This window comes from Pinus tabuliformis, chromosome Q, assembly GCF_031772625.1.
Source record: "Pinus tabuliformis cultivar Carrire ecotype Pingquan chromosome Q, CPIR1, whole genome shotgun sequence".
NCBI classification, from domain to species: Eukaryota; Viridiplantae; Streptophyta; class Pinopsida; order Pinales; family Pinaceae; genus Pinus; species Pinus tabuliformis.
The window spans coordinates 1,044,068,938-1,044,091,821 of record NC_142296.1 but is presented as its reverse complement, the minus strand read 5'-3'; the positions used below and the strand labels follow the sequence as shown (position 1 = coordinate 1,044,091,821).

Below are 22,884 nucleotides of genomic sequence, written 5' to 3'. Positions count from 1 at the left end.
GCACCCAGCCCTTGCTTGGATGCATCAGTACATACCGTAAAGTCTTTGCCCATATCAGGGACTCTTAGGATTGGTGCACTGGTGAGTAGTCTTTTGAGTTCAGAGAATGCATTATTACATTCCTCGGTCCACTCATACTTAACACCTTTACGCTGGAGGGTCGTGATTGGCTTTGCGATTTTGGAGAATCCCTCCACAAATCTCCGGTAATAACCTGCTAAGCCCATAAAGCTTCGTATCTCATGTGCATTTTTCGGTATTGGCCATTCCATGATCGCCTTTACCTTCTCAGGATCTACTGAAATCCCTTCACCTGATATGATGTGACCCAAATAATGAATCTTTTCCTGAAAGAAAGAACACTTGGACAGTTTTCCATATAACTGACGTTCTCTAAGGCAGGACAATACTAGCCGTAAATGCTCTTTATGCTCTTCTTCATTCTTGGAATAGATGAGAATATCATCTAAAAAGACTTGTACAAATTTATCAAGATACTGACGGAAAACACTGTTCATAAGATTCATAAATACGGCTGGCGCATTTGTTAACCCAAATGGTACCACAGTAAATTCATAATGCCCAAAACGTGTCCGGAATGCAGTCTTAGAGATATCATTTTCAGAAATCCTTAGCTGATGATACCCTGATCGAAGGTCAATTTTTGAAAAGACGGCAGCTCCTTTCATTTGATCGAAAAGATCATCGATTCGCGGCATAGGGTATTGATTCTTTACTGTAGCTCGATTTAAGTCTCGATAGTCTATGCATAATCTTAAGGATCCATCTTTCTTCTTCACAAAAATTACCGGAGCGCCCCAAGGTGAGGTACTGGGCCGGATAAGCCCTATATCGAGTAGTTCCTTCAACTGGATTTGCAATTCCTGAAGTTCTGGAGCTGTCATTCTATAAGGTGTTTTTGAGATCGGTTGGGTACCTGGCTTTAATTCAATAGTGAGATCCAATTCTCTTACCGGGGGTAATCCAGGCAGTTCCTTTGGAAATACATCCGGGAACTCGGCTAACACCGGATATTGTTCTAAGGATGGCCCCTTTTCCTGGCTTACTTCGTGAATTGCATAAGCCTGACAACCCTTTCTTAAACAACGCTTCACTTGCATTGCCGAAATGTAGCGTAAGGAAACTTCCCTCTTGATTCCTTGAATTTGGATTACTTCTCCTTCATCATTTACGCCTAAAATCCTTTTTCCATAACAGTCCACCCAAGCTTGGTGAGCTTCCAGCCAATCCATACCGATGATAAGGTCATACGTCCCTAAGGCTGTGACATAGACTCTTAGTTTAGTCGAACAGACCCCTAGGTCAATTTTGCATTGATCCACACTCAAGCCCACGGTTTGGAGTTCTCCTGAGGCCATTTCCACTTGGTGGAAATCATTTTGTCTACGAGCTGCCAACCCACATTTGTTTAATGCATATGACGAAATGAAACTATCTGTGGCACCAGTATCAAATAAGATTTTGAGTTTTACACCATTGATAATACCTGAAGATTCCACTACAGTGGATTGATGGGCTGCTTGGTCGTGGTTGACTACTGCATGAATTCTATGATTACTTCAGTTTGCTGATACCGGCTCCTTCCCAGTCCTTTGCAATATATCCGATGACGCTTCTGGGCAGTTACGCTGGAAATGCGGCCCCCCGCACCCCCAACAATTGAGCTACGCTGATCCTCTTGAGTCAAGGTGTGAATTTCTAGAGAACGAGCCGCGTCCTCCCATGTTGATTCCTCTCGCGCTCCTTCCTCTACCGGTAGTCCCTCGCGATGCCCAAGGTCTGGTGTTGGACGATTCTGCGGCTATAGTGTTTACTGCCATGGGAACTCTTGTCCCCACACTTGGGGTAAACCTGCTACCGTAAGGTGGCCTCGAGCTACCTCCTCTGAAAACGTTCCGGGGAGCCTTCCCTGGAAACCCTGATTGAAAAGGCCCTGCTGGCCCCATATCCTTTTTGATTCCAAGGTGCTCTTCTGCATAACGGCTACATTCGACTGCCTCGGCTACGGATGATGGTTTCCACATACTTACCAAGGCTCTGATGCGAGGGTTTAACCCAAATATGAAGCGTTCAGCTTGACGTTCATCAGAGTCTAAGTAGGGAATGTATTTTACCAGCTCCATAAACCTTATTTCGTACTCTTCCACCATTTTACTTCCCTGGATTAGTGTATGAAAGGCTCTGGCTTGCTGTTGTTGAAAGTATGGAGGTAAATACTTCGCGCGGAACCTCTCCTCAAACAGATCCCAAGGAACGTTATCTGATGTAAGGTGTAGCTGCTTTTCCAGGTTTCCCCACCAAATCAAGGCACTTTCCTTTAGTTGAAACACGGCAATTTTTGTTTTTGCTGCAGGTGAATATTCTCTTAACCTGAAGCACCGGTTCATTCCTTCCAACCATGCCTCAGCGCGTTCACCAGCTCGACCTCCCGAAAATTCTGGGAGTCTAATTTTCTGAAGCTCCCTAGAGATGTCTTCTCTCGATCTTCTGGGCTCCAAATTATCTGGTTCCGCTGAACTGGTGGCTACATGCTGAAATTCCTCTTTGTTTTTAGCCTTAGCTGATTCCTTTAGTGTCTCCAATAAGGCTTCCAAAGAGTTCACTATCACAGTCAACTCTGGCGTTGGAGCGTTTGATGTTGACGGCTGCCTTGGTGGTGACGAGGGTGACGGGGATGGCGATGGCGACGGTGGCGGTGGCGGCATTGATGGCGATGATGCTGCCTGGTCACGTCGTCGTCGCTCATACGTCCTTACCATAGTAATGGTCCCTGAACACAAAATAAAATTTATATAATTTAAAAAAATTTGAGGCGGATATCCGAATTTTATCACAATTTTCTTTGCAACTTCACATTTATAAACGGGTATAGTTTTGCTATTTTTACCCGCTAGGCGGATCTTACTGGTACCGAGGTCAAGGAGGGTGGTCTCGCGACCTCCTTGTCCTAATGCGGGGTATTCTATCCTAGTATGAATAATGCAGAAGTGTATGGGTATTAGCTCCCAAGGTAAGGCATCTAAAGTTTATTTACCTAATAACATTCACAAGATGAAAATGTTAGATGTCTCGCTATAATGTACAATGGTAACATACTTGTCATACCTCAATCTGGCTATTACATTTAAGGGAGGTCATATATACCTATATCCTGAATATATTACTTGGATAAGGGTTTACTCCATAAAAGAAAAAAAAGTTGTTTTGTTCCCATATTAGTTTGACCTTTGGCCGCAAAATTTACCATGGACATGTCCTGATAAAAATCCTGAATATAATGTTGTTCTAATTAAGCTCACTCCACATGGCGAACTGTAACACTCATGACCTGTCAAATACTTTTCACAGAAGGTGAAACTAATTGAATTCATTCAGTAACTTAAGTTTGTCAACAAGTGATTCTCTCCCTAACTTCCCATTTATCCCAACATCACTCTGGCAAGGACACAAGGAGCCTGAAGCCTGATAATTTTCTGTCATCTGTCTTTGTTTTCACTCTTTATTTCCTGAATTTTACTCCTTACTTGACTGGTCAACTCCGAAGAATGTGACTCCTTTTTACCTTTCTAGGCAAGGAAATGCCAGGAATCGATAAACACTATCGTTTGGGGCGAGGTCCTGATCAAGCTGTTTAAACATTTAGATGGACAGAAGTCAGGTAGGGATTCCTGATCCATACTGTGAACCTGTACCAGCCCAGTAATGTTCTTCTAATTAATGGCAACGTGTTTCTAGACTATGGAGATAAGGAAAGTCCCAACAAATCACTAACCAGAAAAAACTGAAATCTTGATCTTACAACAAAGGAGCAACAGAATAATCACTCAAGCAATCAATACAAAATACAATGGTTAGAGAAATGGTAATTGACAAAACAGTATTGAAGAATTTAGTGTGCTGCAATTTAAGGAGTACAAAGTACTTTCTGAAATTTTGAAACAAGTTAAGGACAGTAAACAAAGAACATATTAATACTATTTCAATTTTACAACTGTATTATATAAAATCAAGTTGTATAGAAACTCAACGAAAATGAGTTTAATTTATGGTTTAATGCAAGGTATACAAGACCAGCATCAATAAAAAGAAGATTTAAGCTCATGATATACGATGAGGTACTTGCTGAAACTCTGAAACAAGTGAAAGGTAGTAAACAAAGAATATCCGTTAACTATCGAATTTGTTCAACAGTATTATATAAAATCAAACTGTATGGAAACTTGAAGAAACTGAATTTAATTTTATCATTTTACACAAGATGTACAAAAATAGCATCAATAAAAGCCAGATTAAGTTCAGGCTATACCACAACAACTCTGAACCAGCTAGAAACATTCGCTGGAGTGTCTTCGAAATAAATAAATAAATATATATGCGCAATTCAATTCTTTGGCCGGATTGATTTACAGAACTAATAACCATTCCTTCTTACTGTACTGTAAAATAAGGTCGAACGGGCGTTTATGGTACCGTGGACCCATAAGGAAGGTAAGAAAAAAGGGAAGAGAGTTTTCAGGTAAGTTCTCGAGGGACGATGCCAATACCCACGCAGCACGACAAGAAAGAGAATTTCACAGCGACGGTTGACGGGATGCTCATTATGGTCAATCTCGGCAGAAATGAGACATAACGCCATAAAGCCACGCGATAAGTGAGGACAAGGTTTGCAAACAAGAGCGCTAATAGCAGCCTTCTTGTGCCGTCAGCGTCATTTCATGCTTACATATATGATATACAGTGCAAAGAGATACGCAAATCGTCATTCTATCCTTATACGATATACGGAGCAAAGAGATACGAAAATCCTCTGAAATCAAGACGCAAATCCTCTGAAATCAAACATTATTTCGGGGAAGCTTCCTTATCTCTGAGCGTTATCTTAATAGTCGAGAGGTCGATCTAGATTTTATTTTATTTATCGTTCGCCCGCCGTTTAAACTTTTATAATGCCCGGTTTATTTCACGTCCAAGTGCGAGACCATGGCTTCCCGAGTTCTACTAGAGGGTTCAGCGGTGATAAAAATGAAAGAATGCTTAAGCCTTTAGCGGGATGGAATGGACAAGGGTGGGCTAGGTTTTTACTGCGGAGAAATGGAAGGAACCGGCTGCCGTGGATCTCTTTGCAGAGATGGGGATCGAAGTTTATCACGGACGATTTTATTCCGTTCATAGGAACGGTTTTCGCTGCAGATTTTTATGAAGAAACCGACATATGCCCTGTAACTGGAGCACCTGGCCTGAAATTTGTTTCAACGGAAATGTTTTCTTCCTAAAACAGAACATAATTATAGTGTGGTTACAGGTGTAGGGCCAATAAGGTACCGCAGAGTTAGAAACAGGCTCTGATACCATGTGTAGTACCCATGTTTCGAATTACAGCAAACATATAAATACTCATAAAATTGGAAAACAATAATGCATAAAACTGTAATCTGCACATACCTGAACTGCTAGCTGATTTCCGATTCTGCTACTGAACTGGCGATCCCGCTGCTGGTGATGCCGTGGCTGTTTTGACCCAATTTCGAGATGGCCAATACCACCCAACCAGACAGAGCAACCTGGTTGCTCAATCCAGAAAGCTCTCCACAGAGGCTCTCTGTCCCTCCGTGCCCAGAACTCAGATCACTTAAAGCTCTTCCACTGATAAGTCCCTTCTCCTAGTTTCCTGCTGATGAATCTATGCTTCTCTGGTTTTTTTTCCCCCTTCTCCCGGTTCAGGCCTCTGCTATTTATTCACTAGCCTGGCGGTGGCCGCCCTCCCACTTGCAGCCACCGCGTCCCACGCATTGATGGCTCTCCGATATTTCTTACTGTCCCCGGCGCTCTGTAATAAGTATTCAGTAGGTAGGATCCCCTTTATTAATGGACTGTGGTAGATATATAGATCTTTTAGGACAGCTGGGATTTACGCTTACCATTTCCCTTTATGGTTTTATAATATTTGTTGTATATACATTATAAAATTTAAGTGATATACTTTATAAATTTTCATTATAAAAGTTATAAAGTTTAAATAACATATTTTGTAACATTTATATTATATAAGCTATAAAGTTTAAGTGATATTTTTATAAATTCATTTTATAAGGTCTAATTAAATACTTTATAAAATTTAATATATATATATATATATTATAAGTTTTAAAGTTTAAGATTTTATTAATGGGTCGTTACATAAAGTCAAGTGCAATCGATGGAGGCAAACAGGGTGGAGCAACAGAAAACTTCCAATAATGTGGCTGCTATGCGAGCTTTTGTGAGAAGGCTAGAACAGTTAAGCTTCAATTCGACCACATTAAGGAATTGATTTTCAAACATTTATTAACCTCAAATTGGGTAATGCCACATTCTCGAGACTGGATGGAGCGAGACAAAACCATGCAAATAGCAGCTCAAGCTCTTATGTGTGATTTGGGATAACAGACACAAATGATGGTCTTCTCAGATTATGTTCATGGCCTTCTTAACACCATATAATTCCACTTATGTGTTTTGATGCCTATCTCAGCTATATCTGTTTTGGATTAAGCCTTAATTTTGTCTTAATTGTCATGACAATTAGAGGAATTCATGCCTTACCTAATGAGGGCTTTGTGAAATAGCATCCTGGATATTTTATCCAAATTAGAACTAGCACTTTGCCAATTCTAAATGGGTGCACTCCCATAGCATACATGCTCATCCAAGGAATCATATAATGGCCACATCTATGAATAATAAGCTATAACAAGCAAAAAAATTGACATACATAGATTCCCGCGTGGTTAATGTGTTAAAGAGTAGCAATTTCCATGCAATCCACATATAATCAGCAATAATCTATACATTATACCAATTATTCAAGATAGTATGTATTGCATGAATAAATCTACATACCAATTTACAAACGTCATTTCCTAATGAATTCAAGCATTATGGTTATACCTAGCATCATCAATGATAAACAAGATTATTAATCATTACCCAAGATCCCCAACATTAAGATAGAGTCTGATAGACCAATAAGTGTCCCCAGTAACCATAATGAGCCATCATAATAATAATCAAAAAAGGAAAAACAATTTAGATTTTGAATTTAAAAACCATACCTGTAGAATGCCAACAAGGACAACACCAAGGTCCTTGCTTGAAATGATACGACGAACAAAATGCCCACTAGCATCTTTATTCGCACCAAGTTCTATCCCACATGATTTCTTAGCACCAAGTTCCTCCATCCCACATGCTTTCTTGGTAGCATGTTCTTCCACAGCACATGTTAATTCTCTGGCATCTTTTGTAAGTGTATCTCTTTTTATTTTCCATATCATAGAAGACCGATCTACCCACATTGATTCAATTTGCCTACAAAAGTTATTTATTGGAGCAATCTAACACATAAATGTATTAAATTACCACAATGAACAAATGATTAAAAAAAACAAATGTAATTATATAATATGCATGTGAGTATTGAAAAATTAAAACAAGAAAGCCGGGCTATCAATGATCATCCTATTACAATCAATGACATACAGAACAAATTTGATATAAAACCAGAATTCGATTAGCTTTAACATATATATTGTAAATCACAGAAATTGAACGCGGTGTTGCAAATATCATTTTGGGTAGTACATCACCAAGGATTCAGAAAGAAACTTCTTGGAAGGGAAAATATCAGCAAATTGAAAAATACAAGAATATTCAATTTTTAAAATCTAAAGCAACAACAAAATCAAATAATCACATTGCCACACAAGTATGGAAAGAAAACTGACATGGGGAGAAAGCAAAAAATGAGCAAAACTACTGGTCAGACTTTATAGGCAAAATTATCATACCCTTGGCATATTTTATTTATGTCTACTTGCAATATATCACAATATTTTCAAACAATTGCCATATATTCAAAAACATCAAATAATAAGGCGAAGAGTATCAGCAAGGTCAATAACTTGTGAAATATCATCATAGATAGGCAGTATTTGCAACACTGATTACAAACATGCTATTTTACTTTTATTTGTTTAATCAAAAGAAAAATACCAAGGCATTCGCAATACCAACACAAATTTAACCATCAAGTAAACCTTACAATTAAAATTCAATCTGTTAAATTTCCCAAGAGAGTCAAATATTTTCTCCATTGTTACTCATGACCATGTCATTCCTTCAAAAGCGATAAACATATGAATGCTTATTTGATTTTTTCCAATTCTATCACTTTCAATTATTTGAAATTTCTATATCAAACATGGAATGAGATCATATTATCCCCCAGCTTCTGTTTAATGTTCCCTTTATTTATTTATTTAGATTGCCAGAAGTTTCTCCATGAATTTTTCTTCAGAAAAGGCACACAATAATTTACGCAAAGAATTTAACATATTTAAATAAAATATAAAGCCAATAATCACAGAGCTTGTAGACAAATTCCACAGCAACCCCCAGTTATTTATTTATAACACTAAGAGGGAAATTACATCAGATTTATTTTGAAAGGAAACCTGACAAATAGATAAGCTGGAGTAATTTGGTCCTTTACAGAAACCTCCTCTGGCTGGACTTCCCTGTCTGCAAATGTGTGCTGCTTCAGCCTTCTATAAAGACACCCCAAAATCTCATCCTCCTCGCTAAGCGCCAATGAAGGACCTAAAGTGGTTCTCCCTCTTGACTAGCTAGAGTGGATGTTTCAGCACCAAAACTAGTTTTGATCCCTAAGGAGGATAGTTTCAATCACGAAGAAGATCTACACTCAAGGTTACAAACCCTGACGTAAAGCTCCAAGAAAAACAAATCACGAAACATCCAATCACACCCTTGATTCTTGAATGAGCTCCTCCTTCCCTTTTATTGAGATGGCTATTTAAAATTTAAATACCATGGGTCATTTTCTTCTTTTAATAAAGTGACTTGTAATATTATTTTTCCTTAGTCACTTTTTAGTTAACTAATTAGTTATTATTTTTAATCTGTAGCCTATGGGAATGGCTAGCCTACTGAGTTAGTCTTTGTTTCCCAATGCCCAGAAAAAGGGGCATTACAATCCTCCTCCCTGAAATTGCTTGACCCTAAGCAATTCCAACATCAATACCAGGATTCCACACCAATCTACAGAATGCTTCCTTACCCAATTCCTATATCATCCCAATCCTACCGCACTCTGTCATATCATAAAGGTGTAGGTCATGCTCCCCAAAAATTCCCGATAAGAATGAAGAATATAGCTCCTCATGATCCCCTTCTCCAGCATACCTTGCACCATCCCTCGGAATTAAGCAAGGATGCTTCGATATCCCAAATGCAACTAGAAGGCCTCCTAAGATAAAATCCCGCAAATATAATTGTCATCGCATGTTCGATCTAAGGTTACTTTTAGGAGATGAAATCATGGGAAATGACCTCACCCACCTAAAATACCAACTGATAATGTGATGACAAACATGGTCACTCCATGTTCTATCTGCTACCCAATATTCTCTCCATGAATTATCCCGTATTGGAAACTTTGCCCCCATTGGCTTACCCCATGCTTGTTGCTTACTCCTATCTCTAGACTGCAAGTAGTTCCCTTGTTCTGCTTCACACAGCTTCCTAGAGTATATATCCTCCAACAAAATTGTTGCTACTAGTCTTCCCACAAGGTTGAGGCAACTTTGAAACAATTCTCCCATGTTGAGTTGCTCGTTGCCCCCTTGCTCTGATAATTTCTAAACACTATGTTGGTTGTCACGTGGTGAAATGTTTTACTCCAATGGGATCGTAAGCTTCATCATTTGGTCAACCATCTTGAAACTATAACTACCACCCTACACTATTGGTATACCTGCTACCGAATCCCTCATCATACTTGCTTGAAGCTTTTACTGCTCTAATCTAATATAATTGCAAACTAGAAATTTGTTGCCAGGAACCTAAGTTTCAATGCCCCTACGTTTGCTTCAACCATTGTCTTCATCATCCTGTCCAACAACCACTAGTAGAACCTCTAACCTCCAGTACTCACAAGTAAACTTATCCTCGGAATCTTCCCCAACCAGCAAGAAATCCAATCAACAAGAATTCCCATAAGTATGTATGATGATAATCTCTTGGGAAAAGTTTATGTTATAGTGTTTTCTCCTCCCTTCTAGTTTTGTTCCCATGCTTGGTCAAGCCCTACCATATTATGGGATGATCCACTTGGATCCCACTACCAAATAGGGAGATCAAACAATGTCATACAATGGAATGACCCACCTGGATCCCACTGCGAAATAGGTAGATCAAACTCTGCCATATAATTGAATGACCCACTCGGATCCCACTGCCAAATAGGGAATTCTTAATACCTTAACACTCTTGTTGCATTGAACCCTTGACTAGAAATGTCCTATAAATTTCCCACTTGATAGGGTACCAATCATAATCTCCCTCCAGTCTAACTGTCGAGGATCTCTGTTGCAAGAGATGTTAACTGCAACTATAACACGTTTGTATGAAATTTTCCTTCAAATGCAGCAACTGTAATTAATTCTTCTAACTGAATAAATTATGCAGTTTATTTTGTTACGGCAAAATAACGAATTAATCACACAACAATTTCTTCACAGTAAAAAATGTTGCAGAAATACAACGTTGCAAACTGAGAAATATAAAGCATACACACAATAATTGTGATACATTTATTTTTGGGCAAATGTCTTCGGAAAAACCCAACGCAGGAAAAACGGTGCAACAGATGAGGGTTTTATTATTATGCAGTAGTGAAAATCTCAGTACAACTAGATGGCAAAACTTGGAAATCCTCAGCAAGAAACTCTGGCAAAATTATTGAGGGAATTTTACCCTCCTCCACAAGCAATCTTGGCCCAAACTAGCCACAGAAATTTGCTCCGAAAAAACCCATGCGTCAACCTTCTACATAGTCTTTGCGTAGGCCAAACTTGCACTCCTCCTGAACTACCTTTGAGTCAGTCATTCTGCGTATAGATGTCGTTGGAAGTCACTGGCCAGACCTTCTGGAAATCTTCCCAGACTCTGGCACCTGAAACAACCTGCCTCTCAGCCAAATCGAACTGCCCCTATGAGGCTTTGCGCAGCTTCCTAGAGAATAAACTCGGCCTCCTCTCCCTGCCTCTCTGGTACTAGAAATCTTCCTTTGGAATCACTATCTATACCCCTCACTAACTCTACTTTCCCTCTAGCTCGAATTCCTCTTCCTTACGCAGCTAGTGTTCTTGGACAGCTCAATCTGCCAAGGAAAATCGATCTCAAGTGTGTCTAGCTCCAACCCCATCGACCTCCTCTTATAATCTCTCATTGGCTCACCAACGGCCATGATTAAATCCTCATCAACAGCTAAAGATCATCTATGAGTCGATCCATGTGAGTTTCTAGAGAATTCTCATCTTTCTCAATTAATTCTCATTAATTAATCGATTTCCCTATGTTAGACTTAGGCATTTTTAATTATTGATCAATTACCTTAATTGAGTTATCTCTAGATGGAATTTCCACAAACGATTCCTAGGTTCTAGAGTTCTTGTGTTTCTTAGCCTAAAACCAAAGTCGAGGCCAGAACACCTGTCCGATGCTACAAAAACTAACACTCGCTCTTAGCAAGGAAGGTGTTCTATTGTCTCATAACATCCTCCCATGCACGTTGCTGGTGTCTGACAACTTGGCAACTTGCCAATACCCACCAAGCCACTGCACAACTCTAATTTATCTGCGATTCTGAGCTGAGCCAACCTGCGTCTGCGTTGTTGTTGACACTACACTTTATACTACTGCTAACCCTGCACTATGTTGCAACTGATCTCATGTTGTTGTTGTTGTTGCTTCAACTACTGCAACTAAGAACCAATCTTTGAATCAACTGTCACTAGAGTGGCTCTGCATCTGCTTTCGGAGTCTCTAACTGCTATTATCCTCTGCACTATCCACTAAGTATCTATCTAGACTGCAATTCCTTTGCAACCTTCAGCATCTGACTGCCACTATCCCTTAAGATCTCACTGCGCCATCCTGAACACTGATCCATCGCTACTGAATATTGTGGGCCCCCGTAACAAGGCTAATAATCCAAGAGAAAACACATGTTTGATGCTCTCCTCGAAGGATCCTGCCCAACTCTACACAACTCTAGAGTCTAGATCTCGATGTCTCCCCACCTCTCCCTTGGAGGCATCACTGCGTACAAAGCGAAATTTGATCTACTCATACTGTTGTTGCTACTGCTTTGTTGATGCTTTCGCATTGCTGCTACAACTACTGCAATAATGTGTCTAATATCCCCAGATCGAGAAGTACTAGCTTCCATAGGGTTGCTCCCTCTGAAACTAGACCCCCTCTAAGTATCGATTTCCCTATGGAAAATCCCTCTACTTCCTCCTGGCAACTCGCACTGTCCTCTAGTATTGGAAACTAGAGTGTGTAGCTTTGCGCTAGAAATCTCTACTCGTTGGAACTGCACCTACATCCTGCAACTAGGCAATTTGCACTGCTTATGTCACTACAACTAGTTGTGGAACTGTCTCTCGAGTATTGACTACAACTAGCCATTCAGTAGTCATTTGAATAATTGACTGCACCTGCTAAGACTAAACATGCTACTATGATATTGTGGGCCCCTGTAGTAAGGGTGATGGTCCCACTACAACAATCTAGAATTGATTCAACTGATCTCCTTGTTGCAACTGTGTTGGACCCTGCCCCACTAGCACGTTGGAGTCTCATACTCCTCCTGGATCTGGTGCCCCACTATCTCTTTTCAAGTCTAGTCCCTGGCTGGGACCCTTCTTCGCTTTGCAACTCGCATTGGATAACTCATACTTCCTCCAACAGCTATCTCTGGTAACTGGATGTCAATCTACTACACAGATTTGCATTCTAGCTAACTTGCACAGCCTCTTCTCGCAATCTCATACAGCGATCTCTACAAAGCTACAAAATCTACGTGTCATGTCCCTTCCTAAATCATTTTGGGACAATATTTACTTTTGTATTATGGGGCCAATTTTGGAGTTAGTGGATCCCATTCAACGCTATTAGGAGATTAGACTAGGAGAAGATGTTTTGTTTTGTACTTATGTTACACATGGGGGCCACCCTCACTAGGGAATTATGCACTCCCTAGTTCGATATACATGGAGGGGAGATAACTTTTGCATGGTGTTGGTTAACTGGGGCCCACGATGGAGGACGAAATGGAGGAAAAAGTCCCAACACGAAAATTATATAAGGAGGGCAACTCTCCTCTTCTTATTCATTCACGAGTGTATATTGATTTCTCTTGGTTGCTCAAGCTGCTTAGTCGAGTCACTAGCTATTTAGCACGAGTTCTTCAAGCGAAGAGCTCGCCCTTTTTTGGGGGACCTCGAGTGCCACCCTAGGAAGATTTCTTTCATTTCTTCAGGAGGAGATTCACATTGTGATTTCCAGCAGTAGCATTTCCTTCCAGGTGGTATGTATTTCTGGAGGACGCAGTGAGAGAGGAGACTGAGTTGTTTGTGGAGCTAAGCAGTGGAGTTTTGTTGTGAGATTTTCCGGAGGAGAGGCTAAGGAGGATTGTCATCCCTTGGGGGAGTTTGGGAGTTGATTGAGCTCCATGCTTGGCAATGTGACATTTGCACTACCTGGACCAACGAAGAGGCGGTGTTTGGTAGCTCATTTCGTGGGTAGAGTATCAGCCCTTGAGGTTGAGCTTTGTCATGGAGGTCGGAGTTGTTATTCAGGGTGAAGATTGATCCCTTTCCAAAGCTTGTAGAAAGTCTTTGTGGCCATTTGTTGCAGGTCGTATCGTTGGAGTTGTTTGGAGGGCATAGATCATAAAGGAGGTCGAATTTGGGTGTTTGGCTTCAGGCTAAACCCTTTCTGGGTTTTTGTGGGATTTGGCCAAGGAGCTTGTGGTTGAAGTTTCATCATTTTCCAAGCACCGAAGGCGAAATTTCTTGCAGCTCCTTTCTAGCCAGCAATTATCGTTATTGGGAGACGACGCAAAGCTTTAGAGGGGCAGTTGCGTTCTACCACTTGGGATTACTATTGACACTTGGGTTTTGTCTAGCTTGCCCTTGAGGCAAGCCCAGGCTCTCTTTCCACACTATTGTACATTGCTCCATTAATAAATAAAATGGCTCAACTAGTTCTCATTTCTGTTGTGTATAAGTATTTGTCGATTGTTTAATTTTTATGTGCATAAATTGAATTGGCTTTTGTATATCATTATTTGTTTAAGTTTGGAACATTACACTACAAAACTCAAAAACTGGAAAAAAAATAAACCATAATCTCCTCCCTCTCCTACTTAGTTGTCTGCTCTGTTATTCGCACTCCTTTCTGGAGTGCGTAGTTGTACCTGCTAGTTTTGCCTCCGGAACTGGAAATTTTGGATTTCCTTCATAACTGAAACTGAAAACCCTCTAAGAAAAAATTCCTCAATGTGCAATTTCTCTTCCACCCACGTTGATTTTGCAACTGCAAAAATAACTACGCCCAAATCAAGAATCTGCTTAGCGAAAAATACCAATCTACTCACCTACTCCTTGCTGGAATTGCTCCTCAGCAATTCAAATCTTTCCTGCAACCTGCCACTGGAAAATCAAACACTTGCCCAACAACTTGCACTGCATGGTTGGCTTTGCGCAAACCTGGAAATCAAACTGCCAAACTCCCTCTAAATATGGAAGGTTTTTCCTTTCCACTTTTGAGCTTCCTGTCTGATCAACCTAGCTCTGATACATGTGAGATTTTCCTTGAAATGCAGCAACCGGAATTAATTCTTCTAACTGAATAAATTATGCAGTTTATTTTGTTACAACAAAATAGCAAATTAATCACACTCCAATTTCTTCACAATAAAAAACGTTGCGGAAATACAATGTTGAAAACTGAGAAATATAGAGCACACAAACAATAATTTTGACACAGTTATTTTTGACGAATGTGCCCGGAAAAACCCATTGCGGGAAAACTAGTGCAGCTGATGAGGATTTTATTATTATGCAACAATGAAAATTTGAGTACAACTGGATGCCAAAACTTGGCAATCCTCAACAAGAAAATCCCGCAAAATTATTGAGGGAATTTTACCCTCCTCCACAAGCAATCCTAGCCCAAATTGGCCACAAAAATCTAATCCAGAAAAACCCCTGCGTTGGACTTCTACACCGTCCTTGCATAGGACAAACTCGCACTCCTCCAAAACTATCTCTAAGTTAGTTGTTTTGCCTGTGGCTGTATCCGGAAATCACTAACTAGACCTTCTGGAAATCTTCACTGCCTCCGGCACCAGAAACAACCTGCCTCTCAACCAAATCGAACTGCCTCTATGAGCCTCTACGCAAGCCCCTACGCAACCTCCTGGAGAATAAACTCGGCCTCCTCTCACTTCCTCTCCGAAACTGGAAATCTTCCTCCGTAATCACTTATGTCTGCCCCTCACTAACTATGTTTCCCCTCTAGCTCAAACTCCTCTTCCCTACTCAACTGTTGTTGCTGGATAGCTCGACCTACCAAGGAAAATCGATCTCAAGTGTATCTAGCTCCAACCCCATAGACCTCCTCTTATAATCTCTCGTTGGCTCACTAATGGCCATGATTAAATCCTCATCAACGGCTAAGATCATCTCTGAGTCGATCCATGTCAGTTTCTCGAGAATTCTCACCTTTCTCAATTAATTCTCATTAATTCATTGATTTCCCTAAGTTAGACTTAGGCATTTTTAATTATTGATCAATTAATTTAATTAAGTCGTCTCTAGGTGGAATTTCTAGAAATGATTTTTGGGTTCTAGAGTTCTTGTGTTTCTTAGCCTCTCTGACCAAAGTCAAGACTAGAACACTTGTCCTATGCTACAAAAACTAATAGTCTGGAGTCCATGATCTCCAACAAAATGTCTCTTCCACTAGCCATCGACAACTCCTACAAAATACAACCATGCTGACATTGTGATACTCTGATTACAATTGGGATGTTAATATGACAAAGTTCTATCTCTTAATCTTGTATCCCAATGTGTTTGCCATCCAGTGGAAGTATCCTACAAGATTGGGTTCTCATTTCCTCATTGATCCCAATCTTATGCCTCAATAACCGCTCATATATGTCACAAGCCTTTTCTATGTATTGTTGAAGAGGGCAACTCCACAATTCAAGAGTGACTTCTGTCGTTGCCTCCTTATCATTCCCAATTGTCTCTCAATATCAGCAAGGTTATCAATTATCCTCGCATTCCTAGCTCCCAATGCCTTAAGCTCACTATCTTATTGTGATATTTTGTCCTTTAGTGCCCTGGTTTTCTCCTTTATCGCTAAAAGGCCCTTTTTAACCTCTTCCAACGTATGTTCATGGTGATGACCACCTGATAGCCCTGGTGAAGCACTACTTTGGCCCATACTACTACAACCATCCTTCTGTGTGATGGCATTTGTAGATGACACAAAGTGTGCAACCACACAAACCTTCTCAACCAACTCCTCCTCAAACAAGGTTTTAACTTCCCTTCACATTGTTTGACCACATTATATACCAAGTATTAAGCAGTTGTTGAAGTAACCTTATTTGTTTGCTCTAGCCACAAAAATTGGTGGAGAGACTAAACCACATGAGATCTCCAAGACCCAAAAACGGTTTGGGGAAATTCCACCCAGTTAGAGAGATATTAAAATAATTAATATTTCCTAAATCTAAACTTAGGAAAATTAAAATATTAATGGGTATTAATATAAAACTGGGTTAGAATGTTCTAAATGACATGGATCAAGCCAAATCTAATCTTAGTCGTTCATTAGAGACTTAATCTCGGTCGTTGAAGACTTAACAGGAAAAGCATAAGAGGAGGCTTGAGGGTCAATTGCAGATACACACCAAGATTGATCAGTCAATTTGATTTTCTAGAGCGGCGTTTGCTGAGAAAATTCGAACAAGTGATCTAAGTTGCAGCGAGGGGCAGTGAGTGCATAGCAGAGAGGTAGCGATAGTGTCAGAGGGCCAACGCAGTGATTGAGGAGGCTACACAGAGCCAGAAGGAGCCACACAGAGGGCCAGTGAGACTGCGCAGAGGCTAGTAGGGCCTGCGTGGGTGACGCAGAAGGCCAGAGAGCCAACACAGAGCAGCAGAGGGTTGACGCAGGGGGTTTCAGAGCTACGCAGAGGCCAGGAAGGCTGACGCAGGGGGTTTCAGAGCTATGCAGAGGCCAGGAATGCTGACGCAAAGCCTCAGAGAAGAGTTCGAAGGATTTTTGTGGAGCGGACTTGCTAAATATCTGCTTCCGAAGAGAGGTATTACTGCCAAATAGATATCTATGTGGGTGAGTCAGTTTGGCACCCTAGTTGTACTCAAGAAAGCTGCTTAATAATAAAACCCTCAGAACTATTGCACCGGTTTTCCCAAGTTGGGTTTTTCCAGGGACGATTGTCCAAAAATAACAATGTCCCTTGTGTGTTTGTCTGTTATTTCAACTGATGATTTGTAGATGAGTTGAAACTGCATTTGTGTTTATTTTCAGTATTTATAAGGTTAAATAACTTGTAAAGGAATAAACAAGTAGGTGAAATAAACCAAATAATGCAGGAAGAATTTCTAACGTGTTAGACTTAGAAATTTCAACATTCCATAACATCCAACAACAAAGATACTATAGGCTAGAAAATAACGTCACTTTCATCAATAATAGCGATCATGATGGCCTTCATGTGATCTGGGTAGTTGTGACATGATCCTTACGGATGGTAGTGAGGAAATGATGAAACATCTATAGGACAATATCATTACAATCTAAATCAAGCATGATAACACATGATCTCACCTTTGCCATTAATTCTAGGATCTTAGCCCTTTTGCTAAGAGAATGACTTTTGATGTCCCCTAACATGCCAAAACTTTCAACAATCAATTGCAAGAATTCTCGCATGGTATCTTCCATATACGAAATGTTAGGAGATATAAGTCTTAGAAGTTCACTTAAACAATCTGCAACAGCAAGCCATACCTCCTTTTCCTTGTGTCTCAGTAACCTATGCCCACCCTCGTAAGTTACTTTTGGAATCATTGTTGCTTGCATCAGTTAGGAAGGTGTCTAATCCACCCTGTGTAGGCATTTTGGCACCTTCTATGGTGAGCTAAGAGAATGACTTTTGATGTCCCCTAACATGCCAAAACCTTCAACAATCAATTGCAAGAATTCCCGCATGGTATCTTCCTTATACGAAATGTTAGGAGATGTAAGTCTTAGAAGCTCACTTAAAAAATCTGCAACAGCAAGCCATACCTCCTTATCCTCGTGTCTCAGTAACCTATGCCCACCCTCGTAAGTCACTTTTGGAACCATAGTTGCTTGCATCAGTTAGGAAGGTGTCTAATCCACCCTATGCAGGCATTTTGGCACCTTCTATGGTGAGCTAAGAGGGTATTTTTTGATGGAAACAAACCACCAAGCTTGTCTCCTGCAATAAAAAGTTGTTGCAAAAACTCCATCTTCTAACCAACAAGCCACTAAATTTGATGTTAAAAGCAGTTTGAACACTACCTTCGCTCCTATTACTTTTTAATAGATTTGGGACCCTGTAGTCGTTCCTTTAAGATTAACTCGTAAGTATGTTGATAACCATAGCAATCTTATTGCCATCAATCATTTGTAGAGCAAAGGTGTTATTCCGATCGTCTTAAGTTAATTAGCTTGCTTGTAAACAGTATTTAGCAAAATTGGAAGTTCTTTCTTACAAAAAGATGACATGCAACCTAAACATTAAATTACCAACTGGTTTTAATAAGGAATAGGTATATTAGATCTAGAGCATGCTCTCTTCTAAATCCCTTCAAATCAATTGCCCAACGATCCAAGTCTCGGCCTTTGCTATCATGGACACTCAACTCCTAATGTACCTGCGCTTCAATAGATCATATCTTGGACTTGGAATTGATCCATGAACTACTACTTCCGAGATGTCGTGTTTTCTTTGTAGTAATTCGATCTTTACTCCCTGTTGTGGCCCCTCACATCGAATTGTTGTAGCCTTCCCACTTTCCGTTTCCACTTAACCTTGCGCTAATGGTAAATTTCGCCTACATAGAATAGTCGACCACGCATACAGGCTATCAATCCAGCATTTAGAAATAACAAGCTCAAATAAACTCAACTCAACTTAGGAAATAGGGCAATAGTTCGACACTCAACACATGTATTCGAATTTTGCTACTCCTACACTTGTGACTCGAATCTCTAGCTTGCACTAGGGATTTTCAATGCAACCCTCTCTTAATCCAACACTAGTATAGAAACTCATCCCAAAACCTCCATGGATTATTCAGACTGCTCGCACTAGCATTTCAGTGCAACCCACAAATGAAGTCGACCTCCACAAGTCCACCAGAGCAAGCAAATAATTTGACCCACAAAATTATCTTTGGCTCAGCCCTACTCAAACTCCTGCTCAAAACTCGCAATTAGGGTTTGTGCCACGAGTTTAAGCATACAAATTCCCACTAAATCGGCCTATAGCTTTTTTGCCCTCAATTTCAACCCTATTTTTTTCCTTGATCTTCCTAGCTCCATTTGTCTTGCAAGACCATCTTTCTTTGTAAGTCACCTATAGTTAGTTTGCCAACACTAATAAACTACAAATTCAACCCTGCTAGAGAAAATAATTTGTTTGCGTGGGATAACTCGGGCCTCCCAATGCGGACACGCTGCAACAAGGGACTCAGCCCTCACCAAGTATTTGGCCTTGCTAGTTTAATTCAGTTTGGTCCTGTCTCAATAAATTTGGCTACCAAGAGACAATTCAACAACCTGCATCAAAGTTCCACACTCACCTAGAAAAGATGACAAACCTTCCACTACTAAACCCCTTAGGCTAGATATTCCCTTATTTATTTATTTAGATTCCCAAAAAAAATTCTTCAGAAAAAGCACATAATATTTTTTGTCAAGAATTTAACATATTTAAATAAATTATAAAGCCAATAATCACAAAATTGTAGACAAATTCCACGGCAAACCCCAACCATTTATTTTTAAATAATACTAAGAGGGAAATTACATCAAATCTATTTTGAAAGGAAATCTAACAAATAGATAAGTTGGAGTAATTCGGTCCTCTTTGAAAACATCCTCTAGATAGACTTCCTTGTCTGCAAATGTGTGTTGTTTCAGCTTTCTAACAAAAAACTCCAAAATCTCGTCCTTCCTCGCTAAGCGACAATGTAGAACCTAAAGTGGTTATCCCTCTTGACTAGCTAGTGTGAATGTTTCACCACCGAAACTAGTTTTGATCCCTAGGGAGGATAGTTTAACCCTCGAAGACAATCTACACTCAGGGTTACAAACCATCACATAAAGTTCCAAGAGCCCAAGAAAAAAAGTTCACCAAATATCCAATCACACCCCTGAATGAGCTCCTCCTTCCCTTTTATTGAGATGGCTATCCGAATACCATCGGTCTTTTTCTTCTTTTAACAAAGTGACTTATATTCAATATCCTTAGTCACTTTTTAATTAACTAATTCCCTGATATTTCATCAATATTTTTAATTTGTAACCTATGGGAATGTTGAAGCGAGTGGTAGCTTCGGAAGGTCTTTTGCATAAGCTTGGCATCTTAGCATGTGGGAGATGATGTATTACCTATTCTAGGTGCTTGCTTGGTGGAGTAAGTGATTTATATCTTCTTTCTTAAGTCTAACTTAGGAAAAGTCAAATAATTAAATTCTATTAATTATTGTGGACTATTAAGTGATTTTCTAAGGAAAAATAATGTAATTATTTAAGTGACTTAGAAATAATCTCAACCATTGATCTCCAAGATAATTGTAGAAGAGAGATTAGGGTGAGGGATTTGGACTTCATAAAGATTATAAAGGAAGCCTAGCAAAGAGGTGAAGACACATAGAAGTCTAGTGAACGAGTAATCACAGAGAGAGCGATTTTCTTTACTGCAAGTGTCTCAGTGGATTGGGGCACAGAGAATAAGTGCAAGTGGATTGAGGGCAAATCCAGAAGGTCGAGAGGAGGAGATTGCAAGCTTGAGTTGTTGGAGGGAGATCGATTTGATATGGAGGAAGCCAAATTGCCAAAGGGTCGAGTTTTCCCTAATGCGCAACAGTGGCACGCAAGTAGGTCACAGGTCAATTTTACTAACTGATTATTTGTGCCAATTCCTCCAGGCTGATTTCTTACAAAGTTTGATTTCCTAGAGGTCGAACTCCTTGGGCCAAATTCATTCTATGGGAGCCAAGTTACAGATTCTGGATATTGTATTTCTCCTTGTATCTCTATTGATAGAAAACCCAAAATTTTCCAAATTAATAAATGATGGAGAATTGTTGTGGGTGAATTATTTTTGCAATGTGTGATTGATCTCTTTGATTTAATTTCCACTGTATATATTTATTTCTAGAAGTTAAAAATGCCAGTGATTTTATTTTTTTGTAATTCAATGTTTATTTGAGTAAATAGATATGTTGTTGAGAATAAAATAAATTGTCGTGAGAAAACAAATCTGGCTAAAATTTGAAAATTTAACATCGTAACAAAGCTTTCAAAATGACTCTAAGAGATCTCTGAGATCACGAGGGTTTGCAACATCAAGTTTCCTTTTTACAACAATAGAATTATTTTCTTAAAATTTTAGAGTTGAACTTTGCATCCATGGTCAATTTGTGGAGATGGCACCATTGATCAGTTTGCAATATGAAGACAGGTTGGATGGGGCTACAAATTTCAGTCCCTGAAAGAAGCAAATTACCATGATTCTGAAGATGAATGGTCTATGGGATCTTGTGAGCCAAGACAATCAGATTCCTTCATATCCAAACCTTGCAGCGAAGCATAAGCTCAAAAATATGAAAGCAAGCTACATAATATTGAACGGTGTGAGGGATCACATAATTCCTCACATATAAGGGAAGGACATCGGATGACAGATGTGGGTAGCTCTAATCGGTCTTTATCAGAGTTCAAATGAAAACAAAAAAAAGGTGTTGCAAGATAAATTAAACAACATTAAAATGAGCAAATATGAGACCATGACATTTTACCTCGCAAGGATCCATCAAGCTTGTGATGAGCTTGAAGTTGTTGGGGAGACTGTAAATGATTTAGAGCTAGTCAAAGTTGTTCTGAAGGGTTGTTTTAAGCATTGGACCACCTTTTTAGATGGAATCCTCGCCATGCAACAACTCCCTGATTGGAGTCGATTGTGGGATGACTTTATCCAAAAGGAGATCTAGGAGAACTCATTGACCGAAGGACAGCAAAAGGGTGGTGAGGAGAAAGATGAGCTTGCTTTTGTTGTACAAGCAAAAAAGGGCAAAGCGAAGGCCAAGTAGCACCATAGTGAAGGAGGATCTTCACAAAACAAAAAAGAGAAGGACATGAGCAAAGTTGAATGCTTTGCTTGTCACAAGATTGAGCATTTTGCCAGTCAGTGTCCAAACAAGAAGAAGGGCAAGGGAAAGACTGTTACAATAACTATTGCGCAAATGGAGGAGATGGCAGAGAAGTTTGAGAAAAACTTCGCCTTAGTGTCTTGTCTTTCTAGAACCATCACAAGAGGTTGTCTGTCTAGAACAAGCTTAGACCCTTGGGACCTAGTTACTAAGGAAGTCACTTTAGAGTGTTTTTTTCACTTGATTAATTATTTTCTCTTTTCAGCGATAAATAACTAATCGAGTTTTTTCGCTCATAACCTCCAAAGTTGGACTACGTTTTAATAGTTGGGTCTTGAGCGTGTTTTTGAGTCTAAGGTCAATGTATATTACCATGCTAGTCATTTCCTAGGGTCTCACGTAATTGCATTAGGTATTTTTGGGATTTTTTAATAATTAAAAATTTATAGCAAAACAAGAATTTTTAATTAAAATTGTATGTAATAGTTAAAAAGTGGCGTTAGGCCCC

At 39.7% G+C, this 22,884-nt stretch overlaps 1 protein-coding gene across 1 annotated transcript in view; it reads right to left on the bottom strand.

Moving 5' to 3' along the window:
- CTC1 (conserved telomere maintenance component 1) overlaps positions 1 to 22,884 on the bottom strand; it is a 227,368-nt gene that overhangs the window by 125,850 nt on the left and 78,634 nt on the right. Inside the window, exon 7 of the mRNA XM_089385741.1 lies at positions 7,113 to 7,394. Coding sequence (XP_089241867.1) covers positions 7,113 to 7,394 — 282 coding nt within the window. The remainder of the gene's footprint in view (positions 1 to 7,112; positions 7,395 to 22,884) is intronic.